A 17115-nucleotide genomic window follows, 5' to 3' on the forward strand; every position below is an offset into this window, starting at 1 on the left:
CTACATATGTTTAAAGACATGATACACTTCAAAGTTACAGATTAAAAGCAATATTTTGTAATGTGAAACAAATTTGGTTCTTGGTAAATAGTTGGAAATAATATGTACATGTAATGATCAATCTTTTATTCGTGCATGATAGAGATAAGGCCTACTTTCTAGTTTTTATGTTAACTTATATTTGTAAAAGATTCTTTACTAAATAAGAGGGAAAAAAGAAGATAATTATAAGATTTCCATTTTTTTATACGTTTATATGTACTTAATCTTATACTATATTATATATTGTCTTTTATTATATGATACATGTAAGTACATAATACATACATACATATATATATGTATGTATGTATGTATGTGTATATGTATATATATATATATATATATATTGTATTATACCCTCATATTATTTGTAGTTTACAAATGTATTATCCTTACTCAATATCCTTGCATATTGTGCATACAGTTTATTTGTATTTCTCTGTATATTTATATTGTTCATTTTATTTTGTTAATTTAATTATGTTTTTGTTCATAATTAATATTGCAAATAATTTTTTCAAATAATACAAATTAAATACTGCTGTGTGAATATATTATTTTATAATATTTGCATATTCATTGAAAAAGCAAGTAATTTAGAAAATATTTTTTAAATAAACTGATGAATTTTAAGCTTCTACAATTTGAGTAGACCTACCTCAGAAAAGTTTTTCATTATATTAATATTTTTTTAATAAAATTTTTTGTGCAAAATGAGCTATAATTTCTGCAAAATTTATATAGAGTATAAAGTAACATAAAAATAGAGAAATGTACTATTTCAAATGTTATAAGTAATGCACTAACTGTTATATATATGTACATACATATGTCTCAATATACAGAAAAAAGCAATCTAAATGGAAATACACATTATTATTTTTTGAAATATGAACATTTTGTCAAAGTTAAAGTTATATATTCTACACGAATAAAAATGATATTTTTCTTGAAGCCCTGAAGATTATTGTACCGAAATTGCATATCTCTTTTACATCTTTGCTAACTTAGAAAATAATTATTGTAACTTCGATAAATTTAGTCTTATACTCTCCATAAAAGGTTTACTTCTCTTTTTATTCTGTATTGTACACATACACTGACTGAATACTGAAATTACAGTATATCATCCAATTTACTTTTTAAAAATTTCTATCACATGTAAAAAGTGTTACAAAAATTAATTAGTTTACACAACATTAATTTTTGTTACTGAATACATTTACATAAACACATGCTACTGGAAGTTTTTGGACGTGATATTATAAATAATGTTTTAGTACAACTTCTTTTTTAAATATTAATGTTATTAAAACTCAATTACAATATTAAACGAAACAAGGCATATTGCAATTTTATATTGTAATATAATTTATGTATACAAAGTCACTATTTGTTGGTAGAGAGAAAAATTACTGTAACTTGTACATCTCTTTTTGGAAAACGAATCATTATTTTTATATTAACACGTTCGCTGCTGCGTCAGTCACTGGTGACAAACGCTCCGAACTTACAACGCTTACAATAAGTATATTTGTAAACTTTTACGTAACATTGATGTCATTATGAATACTGTAAAATAATAATTACACCATTGAAGTATTGAATGTTTTTATTTTTTACACTATAACTTGAACAAATGTTGATGATATCCCTAGGACGCCTCTATAGCGTTCAGCGTGAACGGAAAAACGTGCAAAACTCGCTCGGCAGCGAACGTATTAAGTAATTTATGTGTGAAATAACATGAAAGTATTACAATTAATTATAACGTGGTCAAAGCGTAAGTTTTTAAAAACAATTATTTTACAAAGCGCAATACATATTTTGGTTCTTCTTGCAGTAGCTGTAAATTTCTAAGTGTTTTACATATTTTTTAAAAGTATGCTAAACCTAATAAAAATATATGTATTTTTCATTCCGAATCTACAGGATTTGTTTTGTAATTTAATTTTTAGGAAAAATCTCAGACTTCTTAATATCTAAAATTGAGATCAAAATATTTGTGAAACTTTTAAATGATGCATGATTTGTTGTGGAATACACAGAGGACTTAAGAACAAATTGCAGCAAAATACAACAGACACAAATTGTTTTGACATATCATTCAAATATTTTCACAATTTACATTATTTTCATGGCACTTGAACAATTCATTCTTTTACATTTTTATTCGTTGTAAGCAGTATAAAGTGCTTTTCATTGTACATATTTGTAACAGAAAATACTAAAGGAAAAAGAAACTCGACTTACTCCACCAAATAAATGATTTATTTCACATATTCTAGTTTGAGAACTTTTTGTAGGCTCATAAAAGTATTCGAAAGATGACATATTTCTAATCGAAATTAACACAAATTATACAGTATAATAAATATTTTGAAGTCGTCGTATATATCGCGTATGGAGAATATTTAAAGATAACATGTATAAATTTTATTGAAATCAAATAACACATATTCGAGTTCCTTACTTATTAAATTTTTTAAGAATGTAGAGAACTACATTCTAGATAGAGATATATTCTATATAGAACTTATATAGAGTCTATATAAGTCTTATATCCTGTCTATAAGTTTTGCAATTTCATTGATAGATTTTCCTTCTCTGTACTATTTTACTACTAGTTCTCTTTCTGACTTTTTCCGATTCATTTTGTAAAAATTCGATTTTGAATAAATTGCGACACGAGTTTTGAACAGTATTTCTCTTAGAATAGTTCTATATGAACTAAAAAATGTTTCTTTACATTCGTCGCTGCCTAGAAATATTAATATGACGACTGCAGTTCCGTTAAAATACTTTTGTGGCCTATGATATGTTATTAAATCTAATAAAGCCTTTCTAACTCGAATGTGTTATTTGATTTCAATGAAATTTATACTCACATATTCCTTATACGTAATATATAAGACAATTTCAAAATATTTATTGTATTGTATGGTTTGTGTCAATTTCAATTTCAATTAGGAATATGTTATTGTTCGAATATTTTCGTGAGCCTCTGTATGTGAAATGTTCCCTGGGTTTGTATTTCCTTGAGATTCAGAACAATTAAAAAATAGTGTTTTTTAAAGAAAACATTGTTAAGAAAATATATTCGTAAAATTTACGAACGAGAAAAACGAACTTTTATGTATTATACCTTATTAAATAATATTTTATTTCCAAACATGTATTTTAAATATGTTTTTGAACAATTTAAATATTTACTAGCAATTATATTACTTCTAAAATCAAAAATTAAATATTATAATAAAATTAATAACAAATATTATAGTAACCATTCACTAGTAAAAACGTTAAATCTTTTTATTCTTTACTTGAATCAAACAGAATGTGAATAAAAAAAAAAAAGAGAAATATTACCTTTGGCAATACATTCTTATTTTTATCAGTCCTCTAATCCACCAATGAGTATATAATTCACAACCAGTCGATATTAATCAATAAGATCTCCTTTTTCTATTCTTAAGAAAATTAATTTTCTTATGAACAGAAAATAAAGATACCAAAAAAACGCTGGAAATTAGAAACATTAAGATTCTCAAGAAAAATATTTCTCTTAAGAAAATGAAATAAAAAGTTCGAAGTAGCTTTTCTTTAAAACTCAAAATATTAATTTTAGTAATATGTCACTTTCCTAAAGTATAAAGAAATTAAGTTTCCTAAAAACATACTTCATTTTATTTAATTATATTTTTAAGAATCTTAGAAACATTCACTAAAAAAAGGACTAAGACTTTTAAAATTGTTATACCGCTTAAAAATTACTTTAATAAATAAAAAATAACAAAAATTATTAAACAAATAATACTTTTAAACTTATTATTGCTAAAGAATTAAGTAGTTAATACTATAAGTTCATTGTTCTTATTTTTATTTAAGAATAAACCAACTTGTATTCTTAAGGAAAGTATTTTTCTCAAGAAAAGAAACATGTACTTTTTGAGAAATCAATTTCTAAAAATCAAATAAATGGAATTTTAAATCTGGTGAAATTAAAATTAAAACGGCAAATATTTATGACAATGCGAAGTAAGAATGTCTGTGCGAAATAAGAAAGAAATTAATCGAAAATTTGTGTTATTAAAAGTGATTTGTCTTAAGTGTAATAAAAATTAAGATTGTTAAACAAATTTCAGGAACAAACACACTGAATAAGGAAACATAGTTTTTTCAAAACTAAAAGGAAGCAAGACTTGTAAGACGAAAAAAAAAGTAGACGTCAAGGACGTTTTCCCAAAGAAAATCAGTCGTATATACTTCGAAGAATGTGGCTACTACGAAGCACGAAAAATCAAATTTTGTATCAACATATATTTCTCTGTTTATCCTATTTTAAGGGGTGTAACTAGAGACACGTTGATCAGTTTTTTTTTTTTTCCGACGTTTCTCGAAGTATCTCCTCCTAGCACCAAGTATCATGTGAACTTTGCGACGTTGGAGGATGATCTCTCTCTCGGTCGAAGATTTGGAAAATCGTCCTCCTAGGCTAGAAGGTTCTTCACCGCTGTAATCATTTATTATGAAAATTTATGTGTAGTATTATGTGATCTTTAATATAGCCAGAAGAAAAATGTGATTTTGAATCTATATCACATTACAATATTTAAGAAGTTAAAAATATACATAGTGCTTGTATGTATTTTTTGAATTGCTTATATTATGACAACCAATAATCCTAAAGTGTTAAATATACAGTATGTATGTTGCTAGAAAAATTTTGTAAAAATTTACCTATCACAAGAGATCTTGTTAGTTAGGAATTTACATGAATTCAATGATGACTTATAATAGCCCTGGTGCTTTGTAAGTTTACTAAATTTTTAATGTCAAATATGCTAATCTGACTTCTTTTTGCAAGTAATTATTTTTTCTTTGATAAAGGACGATAGTACAAATAGATAATAAAGGAACAAAATTACCTGTCAGCAATAGGAATGTCAAACCTTGGATCAGAGGGTGACTGTGTTGAAGCAGTGTTCAAAGAAACACTAATGTCTGTAGTATTTGTATGAATTTGAGGGACAGATTCCGAATGCGGTTCCTCAATTAAATGATGAGGTGGTATCAGTACTCCATCAAGAATGTTCTCAACCGTCCATTCCACTGATCTTGTTCTCCTGAGGTCTTCTACTATTAAGTTGCGCGGGAAATGTGGAAATAGCTGCTGTACCTAGTTAAATAGTAAATAATACTAATTAGAACAGCATTGGCTTGTTTTAATGGTACAAAAATCAAACGGAAATCTTTTTATTTGGTCAATAATAAATTTTTTGGAATTAAATGTTTTCTTTTTTAATCAACTATGGTATGATACGTTAAAAATAATACATTAATTAATACTCTGAATACTGAAGACCGTATAGTGTTTTATTCTATAGAGTTATATGAATTTTTTACACCTGATTATTATTATTATCTAAATGAATCGAAAATAAGATATATAAATACAAGATACAAAAATCTATAATATAATTTATTGATTAACAAAGTTTTCAAAGTTAAAATATTTAAACAATTAACAATTTAAAACAGAACATGCCTGTCTGATCATAGCATCCATTTGGGAGTTGTTGTACGCAATGGTAGAAATGTTTCTATGCAAACTATTATGAGAGACTTCCACAGAGAAGCTTGGTAACCATGAAACATATCTTGAACCATCGAAATGGAAGAAATGATTTTCGTTTCGCCTGGCCGGTGTCTGTGGCTCAGTTGATAATTCTTGTGTGTTTTCATGATGGTTTGGCTGCATACTCAGGGCAAGTCTACAGGTTGGACAAGATGTATCCTGCTCTAGCCAAGATTGTAGACAAGAATTATGGAAGAGATGACAGCAAGGTAGCTTCCGTGCAGTTTCCATTTTTCCCCAACAAATAGCACAGTTGTCTGAATTTTCTGCTAGTTCTTCTTGTGTTGCCATTGGATAACTGAAAAAAATATTCAAAGAGATTGTTTAAAATTTGTTAAGACTACAGATTAATTTAAAAGTGACAAAATTGAAATATTGTTTATACAAATATTATTGAAAAATTTATGCAACATAGGTTCTATTTTTAACTTTATGTATTAGAAAAATAAGAAAAAAGTATGCTTACTTTTGTTCCATATGGCTCAACACAGCAAGATAATTTCTATGTTTTGTAATCTTGCGCTGTATTTCATAGAAAAGGTATCTAAGCTGCATACAGATTACAAGGGAGGCCATGCTCAGGAAGATATTGCTCCAAAGTAACATGTGGATATGATGGAGAAAATCTACAGCCAATACTATTAGTTCTGCTGATAGATCTGTATAATAGGTTAAAGGTCCTCTCTTGTCCCAAGATCGTTGCAAGGGAGTTCCAGCTCCTCGTGTATCATATAGGTGAATAATGTAACGCACCATTACATGAATTGTTCTCACACCTAATAAAATGCACTGTTGAGAAGGAAATTAAACTATTATCATTTCATCTTTCTATTTTACTTTTTAATTCTTTTAAGTACTTATTGCAAATTTTAATTTTTAGAAATAAATTTTCTTTCTGTTATCATGCTTTCTTATTAAAGTTTATAAAGTTGCAAATGTTTCTTTTTAAAGAAACTTAACATTACCTCTGCTGCAGTGAAAACAAATGTGTTGAATGAAACGAAGAAAAAGGCTGCAGCTGTGCATAGTAGTAGCATAAAGGAGGATAATGCCAGAATTGCAGCAAGAAGTCCAAGAAGTCTTGCATGACTCCAGCCTGGTGTTGCTGGTGAAAAGGATAACTGAGAAATGATAATAAAGTTAGTATTGCTATAAAAAAAAAAAAAAAAAATAGCAATGGCTATTAGTAATATATAATTCTTTGAATATATCAGTAAAAAATTATAGTATGTCACTTTCTAGGGTACCAGGGTGTTCAAAGCTTCTGTCTCTAAAAATTAAAACAATATCATTAAAAAACAGTTAGAATACTGTGTTATCTCCATGCATCTGTTTCTTTGTATTGAATGATACATAACAAGAATTAAGGTAAAATTGATGTAGAGTATTTTAAACCTTAAAAGCTCAACTTTAAGAGCTTTCTAACATGTTATAAGATTATAATACAAGACAAATAAATTGCTTCTTCTTTTATATTAAAATAAAAGTATTTTCTTCTGTTTTTAATCAAATAATTTGATTAATGGAAATGTTAATTATTAGAATCAACTTAACACTGTGACAAATTATAAAACTGTAAGATTCATTTTTATAAGTTTTCATATCATAAATTATACGAGATATAAAATGGTACGTTTTACAATTTTTTATTTAGCAAAATATTTTTTGTCAAGCTGAAAAAATGACATGTATGAAGCAAACCAAGGAAAATTAATGTTATGTAGCTGAAAAGGTAACCTAGTTATTTCTATTCGATTAGAGTGATTAGACTAACGGGATTTACACGAATTCATTACATAACGCAAAGTTACGAGACTCTTTATTTTTATATTAAAGACTTCGTTATCCGATGAAGATGATTTAGTTTGTACTGACGCATTTTTTTTCACTACTTCTCTTCTTATTTCCGACGAATTCTTGAAATTCAAGTTACTCATTCGTAATAAAAACACGGTAATTTAAAATTTGTCACGTTTCAAATTCAATTTAAATATTTTAATATTGTATAATTTTTATAAATATTTCTATAACTAATATTTGACATTACAACAATAATGTGTATAAATCATTTTTCAAACTGTATTCAATATTTTCTCCTATGTTTGACCAAGACTACAAATTTAAATTTACATCATTGAAAAAAAATGTTATTCAAAATTTTATATTTTTAAATCAACTATTATTTCGTCCCCTACTACAATTTGGCTACAATATGAGCCACAGCATTAACTATGCCAAGTTTACCCACTATTCTCCTCGTAGGATTATTTCTGGCAACCCTAGATGTCTGTTAAAGATATGGAATTTTATAATTCTGATTATTGCAAGCAAGAACAGAACGTATACGTATGATCACGATATACATATATACGGCATTGTCTTTTTTATTCGCAACTATTACTAATTACTCCGAAATAAATAGATTACCGATTGTTTGAAGAAAAAGTTATACTGAAAGTAAATTTACTAAATAAACGTAAATAATAAAAAGAATAAACGTTAATGTTTATTTGAATAAAATTTTTTTCAGAAAAAAAAAAAAAAATGAATGGTACGACAAGATCTATCTTCCTGTTACCATCACCCTTTTCACAAGTGCAAGTAAAATGCAATTTATATTGAAGTCTCCTTTACTGAAAAAGTTAATACACGAATGCCCTCGTTGAAGGTAAATTTCCTCTGTCAAAGTTTAAAATGCAGCTGTCTGATCACTGTATGTTAAAAGTATAGTCGAGAAAGTTACTTACGTATTCGAATCGATCCTTGCAGAGTTGACTGAGTAGACTTAGGAAGCCAAGCGCCGTGAACCATGACCACCAAAGGACAACTTCGTCCATGTACTGTACGTTCAGAACGCCAAATAGAAAGATGAATTTATAAAACACGAAGTTCCAAAATTTGTCCTTCAGGTGTTGTCTCTCCAAGGCACGAAGTTCCCCGAATACAAGCTTCTGGATCGATTTACCGAAAAGGATTAACATGCAGTACGCCATATTGATTAGAGTCTGAAAACAAATGTAAAATTCGGCTATAGTAACGCTTTGTTTAAAATTCGAAATTCTTTATTTGAGACGCGAGTCAGAATTTGTTGAATTAGATGCGTTCAAATACTCGAATAAAACGAAACGAGTTATATTTAGTTCGAATAATTAAACTCTACCAGTACTTTCTCTCAAGGTAAGAACAAGGTACTTTCTTTTCCTTCGATAGTAATTTTTTCAGACTGGTTAAAAGATAGCTCAGATTTTTCGAGGAGTAATGTAACATTCGGAGATCTATTTTGTACATTGCGCGAAGAAGATGTAACCTATTTGTTATAGATTCTAACGAAATAAGAACCATGTGTAACAAATCGTCATTTGTAATTGTTTTTGAAGTACTTTAAATGAAATTTTAGCAAAAACTCTCGAGGTTAGTTTCTGGCTTATTAGTAAACCGAGAACAAGTACTTTATGAACAGAAGCAAGCAGACGAACCCACAAATAATCTCTTAGATACCCTTTGGCTGTTCCGTATCAATATTTGTAAAATCTCTCAGCTATAAAAGCTGCAACGAGTTGCAGTTAAATTTTTCAGGGTTCTAAACTTCGACTATAAGACAACTTTCCGTCTAAAAAACAAGACTCTAGACTGTACGGTCTTAAATATTTAATCCTATTACAAACTAGAAATCGATTTGATTACGTACTATTTGTGACTTTCAAAATTTCACTAATTAAACAAGCACAATTTAATTCAAATATTTAATAAGTGTAAGATACTTACACTTAGACTTGTTCTTTTACCATGATGTGTCTAGAAGGTTAAAACCCCCAGCTAGAATTAGGTCAGTGTTTTGTAAGTGAGATAAACAAACATTCATGGTAGTCCGACCGTGAATTTCATACAGCAAGGGTTCAATGCCCGAAGGTATATACACTAAGCTGACAATCATAAGATTTAAACCGTAACGGACTTCTACAGAAGCTTGTTCAATACATATAACGGGTAGAGAGACACGACAGCTAAATATGGACTTATATACAGCCACTAACCCAACACCATCTCTTCGACAACAAATCTAGAATTTATAATCTTGTAGACTACATTCTGTATCTGTAATACTATCGCATAGCCATGTTTCCGTAAAAATAATTATCGAATAAAAGTTAGCAGAGGCTAAAATGTTTCAAATTAAATTGAATAACTTTAATTTTAGGCCTCTTATATTTCGATAGTATACAAGAGGAAAATCTACTAGGTTTTTAATCGTTTAGCATTTAATCGATCAATACGGTTTATTGATCGTCGAATTTTTTATGAATTAAGTGGAAGATAAGACGGCATACAATAACAATTGTATCACCTATAGTATCTTTTTAAGCGGTATATGTTTCTACGAGAGCGAAATACTTTGATGTCCTTTCAGAGCTATTTGGTCTATTTTCAGTCTCGAACGATCATTTGCATTGTTCCATTTGTTTATCAGACACCTTGAACTTATCAAGGAACAGCGTCTTCCTATTTGGCAAAAGATGTAGGAAGTAAGTGGCGATGAATAATATCCGTTAAGTCGCGTACAGCCAATGTTAATGGTTGCCAAACGTGTCGAACAGATGCCTAATTTTAGTTCGAGACGAACACTTTAGTTGTTCTGTCCTTTACAAGGGAATCATACGACGTATCACGAGCCGATTTTAACGAGTCTCGATAAATATTCAGAGTATCGAGAAATATTTCATCTCTATTCGATCGTTTATTACCATTTTCATTGTAAGAACACTATGGATCTGATTAAAGTAATTTTATAATGTCAAAAAAAAAAAAAAATTAGAGGAAAAGAAAAGTTTGTATTTTTCTGCTTCGATAATTCATTAGTAATCTGAAATGCCATCACGTTGGTCGCGTATCGATGGTAAACCGCCAAGGTTCTTTGAGCCACCGAGTCGTAGTGCGCGTGAATGCAATAGTGCTTGTGCGATGAGTATTTTGACGAATAAATAAATATGGACTTTAAGGGTTTCGGTGCCTTGAAATAATGGGTGTCTTTGTAAATTAAACATTTCATTCAGCCGACTATTTTAAAATTTGACACGCGCGATTAAAATCTTTTCTATTAGGTTGTTCGGAAAGTCATTTCGTTTTTCAAAATGGAGAATATATAATTTAATAAAATGTTTATACACTCTAAAAAAATCGTGTTTCATTTAATAAAAAAAAAAAAAAAATAAAAAAAAATATAAAAAAAAAATGACTTTCCGAACAACCCAATAAAAAACATTTTTGAGGGTGACACGAATTTTTTCGCATTCCGCATATTTATCGTTTTAGAATATGTTCATCAAGGTGGCAGTAACGCTGGGAGATATGAGCAGTTTCTAGTAATCTAAAGTCATATTTCTAGTGATTAGATTATCGTTTAGACTTATAGCTTAACTATCGAATGGCATCTGATATTGTTTATAAAAAATAAGACTATCATCATAAGGATGATAAGAACCGACGTTGAATAAAAGAGAAGCGCTCTACTCGTTCACCTCTGATTTTAAGCTTAATTTGTAGAATGGTAGATTATAGACACCTGTTGCTACTATGTGTAAAATATTAGGTGTAGTAATTCGATCATTTTCAAAATTGTAAGTAATTAAAGTTACAAACTTTGCAATGTATGTTATGAATATTAATTTCTGTCGTTAAAGTGGTTGTGGCGTAATAGCATAAACGGGCGATTCATATACTCGAAGTCGCAGGTTGAATCACATTTACCAAATATTTTATTTATTATTTATTCAGATGTTTTTCGTATTATTCAAAGTTTTTAATTATTGAAAATAATTCAAAGTAATATTATAATGAAAATGTAAAGAAGAATATGAAAATGTTAATTTTTATTAGCGGATCGAATTTTATCTAGGCGAATATTTACACTTACTAGGACTTCTATTTACACAGCTGCCGTTTGTTCGTGTAACTTGATTCGATGGATTGCTTCGCGTTGAAGAAACATTAACAATGGTGAGGATGATTCGGGCTCTTGAATTCGAAGTAGAAATTACGTTTTAAAAGTGGCTATTAATGTGTACTATACAGAAAAATTAGTACCATAAGCTTTATAGTTGAGTCAAATTAATTGCTCAATCAAGGTCACTAAGGTACTAACAATTTACATAGCGTTTTGCTACCCTCTCTCGTGTTTTCGCATAAATCGTTGCTGGTGAAATTCACTGTGGACGAGGACGTGGCCTTAACACTAGAATTACTGCCGGTGAACGTATTCCTATTTGTACCAGACCACGTACATAGTATCTTCGGAATTAATAAGGGGAAAGGGCAAATTAATTTATGAATATGATTACTTCTCTATCTCCATGATTCACACCGAATATTTCACCGATTCAAAAGCATCGTTAATAATTGAGTGATTTTAAAAAGAAATCTTTTTTGAAATCAATTTTTTCACTTCGAATACTTTCATGAATTTTAAAAAATTAATATGTATCACTTACCCAGATGCAGATAGGCTCGCTGAGCATGCATTCAAGTAGTTCCTTGAAATACATTCCAAAATTCCTTGGATCGGGCTCGACATTAGTGGTGATATTATCGTTCTTAATCTCAACATATGTGTGGTTACTTTTCCAGGCAGGATCTTTGATAATTTGAGCACCATAAAACACCGAACAGGATAGGACTGCGAAACTGATAGCCGTATAGACCCTCAGATTTGGGATCGGAAGTCGGTCTAAAAATTCCACCGGCATCTTCACGCGTGTTGCTTCTTCCTGCTTCTGAAAATACATGGTTATTCTATTATTTATTTTTGACTCGATTGGCCTAAATTGAAATTCGTCATTTTGGGCGAAATGTCATGTATCATCAAATGTTTTTTTAGATTCTTGTAGCGTACGTAATTCGTGTTTAGAATCGTTAACTCGGTACTTTTCGATAGAAGATAATTTTCATACTACTGGTAGTTTGTAATAAGTTACTCTTCGAAATATTTAAATATTAATTTCTGTTTAATGTGTATTTAGTACAAACTAATTCATCAACTTCAAAATTCAAAATACATCCCTATACCAGTATCGTTTGATTTAAATTCGAAAATCTTTTATTTTTAATTATTTAATTCATTCCTCAACGTATTGTATCAATCTACAAGACAAACGAACGTAAGTACAATAAATTATAAATATTATACAAACGCGTCGAGTCACTGGACGCTTCAGAAATCATTATAGTAATAAATAAATAGTTATTAATAAGTTCATTGGCACGGTGGTCATCGGTAACTGACACTTTCCGTTAGCGCCACCAACGTTCACCAGTAATTGACACCAAAATATCCGTTGCATTGCTGTAACACCGATACCGACCTTGTATTAGTTAAAAGCAAACGTCTTTTAAAAATAGTCGCCATATCGGATTCCGCAAGCGGTCGAACTAAGGGAGAAAATTGAGATAAAATCTATCGGAACAAGTACCGCGGTTTAGCTTGTCGAGGATCAAATTTTGTAACATTTCAACAGCTGTTGTCACGTGTACGTGATTTCATAATTTTGCCCGCTACATCATCAATAACCACGAAGTTGATATTACGTTTCTACACATTTAGTTTATAGATCGTATATTATCGTGTTTATTTTAAATTTGAAGCTTAAATATTATTCATTGTTTGATCATAATGATTGATTATCAATTAAAGTCTAGTTCTATTAGTTTATATTCCAATGAAATAATATTCATAGCATCTTTATATACCTTACTCTAGTCCGTAGAGGCCAGTTAATCTAGGAAAGCGTCTCATCGCGTTATTTGTTTTAAATCGCTCGATGATACAACTTTAGAAATTTTTTATTTATCAAATGTGTTCAAACTTGACACAATGTTCAATTTAGGTGGAGGTAAAGTTGTTGAAAAGGTCTCTGTTTATGTTTTAATATGTTATAAAGGGCGCTATTTTAAACAATTTTTTCGTTATATACATGTATGGAAATGGTGACTGGCAATTAAGGCGTTTAACGGGTGAACATAAAAACTTGTAAGGCAATCAAAGTTTTTAAGTTTGTTTGTACACTAGACAAATGGTGGTTCTACGCTTACGCACATTCTGGCATGGACATGTAGGTGTGAACAAAACTTATTGTTTATTAGTAGCAGCAGTTTTTCACAAAAACTCGGAAACTAAGACCAAACAACTATTATATTATATGTAGAGGAAAAAGTTGTTTATAATATCCAGTTTTACAACATATTTTAAGTTCATCGACATTCGTGTCAGGACGTTTAATGTAAATAATTACCAAAATTTATATAGGTTTTTTCCCACAAAGCTAGAAGAATATTGTGCTGTTTGAAGGTCATATTGCAGATCATTCAATTCGACAATAATACAATGTCTGTAAGAAAATGTACATTCCATTCATATAATTATGGAACTGTATGAACAAAATATGTGACCTTGATAAGAATGTTGTATCTATTGCAACATTTGTCCTTTTAAAATAAATCTCTTTCATATTGTGAAACTTAACAGAAACGTTTAGGATAATTATGTTAAATAGGACACGTTGTATAGGAAATTCAAATAATGCTTGATTGTATCCAAAATAGAATGTGCTAGATAAAGTATTTCGATTTATGTGTATATTCAGAAGGAATCACCTTCTTCTGCGTCACACCATATTTTAGGACACACTGTATAGTCAGACAGTTAAAAACAACAATTTTATTTTAAGTAACAAAAAGTTCTTTCCTTTGTAGTTTCTAAAATTTATCTACATTTTTAACAAAGCTAAGCCTTGATACTAAGCCTTTTAACAAAGTTAAGCCTGCAATTATTTCAGTATTGGCATTTCCCTTGCTATTGTCATTATTTTTAATCAGTAGTTTGAAAGTTAAAATTAATACAATACACAAAAGATTAGCTGTATGTGTTTCATCATTGCTGACTTCACTAATCCATCTGTTACAGACAAGTTTTTAAGATCTGCTTAAAGACATATGAAAGCCTCCGACAGGGAATACTCAAGTGCCAAGAATGATTTTGTAATCGCTCGTCACAACATCTCGAACATTTCTAACCGAAAACTAGCTTGGAATGTGTTCATAATAACTGTTATTAATAACCATTTGTTTATGTATGACTGCTTGTGACACTCGTTCAAATGAAACATTTTATTTTCTTTAAAATAAATGCTTTTATTGGCCTAGAAACAATGATCACATACAACTATAATAATAATCAAGTATTATTTTAGTAATACTCGATTAGTATGTACTAATCTTATTTACTGCTTCACTCAATTTCATTAAATACATTATTCTTTTTAATTATATATATATAATCTTATTTTACACTGATTTATATTTTTTATTATATATATTTTTATTGCAAATAGATACAATTTTATATTAAATGGATACTATATATTTTAAAATATATTTATGGTGCAAATATTGTTCACTTAAATTTCATATTGGTTGCTTAGTGCATTTTACATAACAATTATCTATATTAAAAAATGTCAGGGAAACTTGAAACTTGAACTACGAAGGAAACATGAAATAAATGCATAACAATAAGGTATTGAACTTACATATTATAAATAATTGCACTTTTGCTACAAACATAAATATGTGAATTTTTGGTCTCTGTTACATAAGACAAAGTGAAACATTTTTCAGGTTTAAAACGATACAATTTTACACTTTAAAACTTGGTTCTCTTAAAAGTTTTTAAATATATTGCAGTGATAATTAGATTCGATTATTGATAAGTATTCTTATATAAATCTTAAGCACAAATGAAGTGACTTTCAAGTTTTGTAATTCCATTACAAACTGAAAAATATCCGTTTAGGATTTTATGTCATGTAAATCGTACAATCTTTTTCGAAACTTGTTACCCATTCAATTATTTATTCGTTCAGCCATTCAAGTATCACTTGGTTAAAACGAGTACAAAAATGATGTGTTTATTTACGTATTAATCGTTATATTTACGAGTTTAACCTTCCGTCTCAGTTACCATTAAATTGTCCAAAATCGTGTTAAACAATTCACACGCGCGCGCACTCACGCACGCACACACATACCTGTTTATTTGTATTTAGATATTTATTTATTTATTCGGACATATTATTAATGAATAATCCTTTTTTTTTTAACTTTTAATATTTAAGTTTACACTAAATTTTTCAGCCATTAAATCATTTCTATTTCGATATTTTAAAACTTATTTATGCAGTCTTACATGATTTTATAAAAATAATGTACAATTTTTTATAAATTCATAAATTTAAGTATCTCATCTTCGTACTTTTTTCTCTTAATTTATCCATCTTTCTCTTTCCCCATAATAACTTATTCAGTTAAACATTGCTACTTCTTCCATTGGTTCTTACGAAGTAAATTTGACTATTAATATTAAACTTTTGTTCAATATCTGACTGTATTATACATATTAAATGACACGCATATAATCAACCACACACAATATTATATTCCTATAAAAACACGCTTCATCAATACGGAACAAGTGGACTCACCTGAAATGAACGATTAATGAACACGTTACCCTTAATCCATTGTTGTAAAAGAAAAGGTATTTTCAAAGATGAAATTTTCGAAAGTTTAAAAATATCTAACGCATATCTGCACAAAACTGAGAAAAAACGTAATACCGGACAAGAACAGACACACCGGAAGGCTGTTGAAAGTAAGACTTTCTCGGTCGAAATTGTCCACCACCTAACAGCATAGGCACGATTCTACGTGATTTTACATGACGGAGGTACAATTGTGTTCACAAAATGATCGTATTTTAAGAGACTCCGAGGTAGCAGACAGTTTTTCTCACTACCTTCTATTAGGAGGAGTTTCGGGATATTATTGCGACACAATACGACACAATGTATGACAACTGCAGTGCTCGAGACCGCCGAGGAGACTGAGTATACAGTCGATAAAGAAGTATCGATTGGTTGAGTGTCGCGGAGTGGGGAGAAACTGGTCAGGTTGATGTGAGCTTTCACAATCATCTTTTTCGGTTTTACGCGCGCAGTTTGAATTCTCTCTCTTTTATCGATCTATAATTAACGCTTCGTTAATGTTAAAAGGAATTGCAAAAAATTTGTATACTTTGATTATGCTTTAATAAATAGTATAATAAAAGCATATTATTTATAAACACACAGAAAGAAAGTGTTAGTTCCTTCCTCGGATTTCATGTAGATTTAAAAAAATATACTTTATTAATATTTATGATGCATTTGGAAAATCACGTTATTATAGCGTCAATCTTTCAAGATATATCACTTGTGGGTCACTAGATACAGAATGCTTCAAAAAAAATTTGTAAACACAAGATGTTTCATTACTCTGCTGCTAGATGGTACTGCCAGGACTGAATCAGGTTGCACAAGAGGAATGTTTTAAATCTTTCACCCTTAGAT

General features: G+C 29.3%; 1 protein-coding gene across 3 annotated transcripts; it reads right to left on the reverse strand.

Annotated features, from left to right (window-relative positions):
• Positions 1-4342: 4342 nt before the first annotated feature.
• On the reverse strand, positions 4343-16599 carry LOC143143411 (E3 ubiquitin-protein ligase AMFR). 3 transcript variants are annotated; one of them, XM_076304596.1, is made up of 8 exons: positions 16524-16599; positions 12166-12447; positions 8428-8685; positions 6646-6801; positions 6147-6469; positions 5591-5978; positions 4971-5221; positions 4343-4555 (listed from the first exon to the last, which is right to left on the reverse strand). In XM_076304596.1, exons 2-8 carry the CDS (start codon positions 12418-12420, stop codon positions 4384-4386), a joined length of 1803 nt encoding a protein of 600 aa, XP_076160711.1. In that variant the 5' UTR covers positions 12421-12447; positions 16524-16599; the 3' UTR covers positions 4343-4383. The 3 variants fall into 3 exon arrangements, with proteins under 3 accessions (XP_076160711.1, XP_076160710.1, XP_076160709.1); XM_076304595.1 differs by having other exon boundaries at positions 12166-12444; positions 16210-16593; XM_076304594.1 differs by having other exon boundaries at positions 16210-16593.
• Positions 16600-17115: the final 516 nt, after the last annotated feature.

This window comes from Ptiloglossa arizonensis, chromosome 2 (genome assembly GCF_051014685.1).
Source record: "Ptiloglossa arizonensis isolate GNS036 chromosome 2, iyPtiAriz1_principal, whole genome shotgun sequence".
Taxonomy (NCBI): Eukaryota; Metazoa; Arthropoda; class Insecta; order Hymenoptera; family Colletidae; genus Ptiloglossa; species Ptiloglossa arizonensis.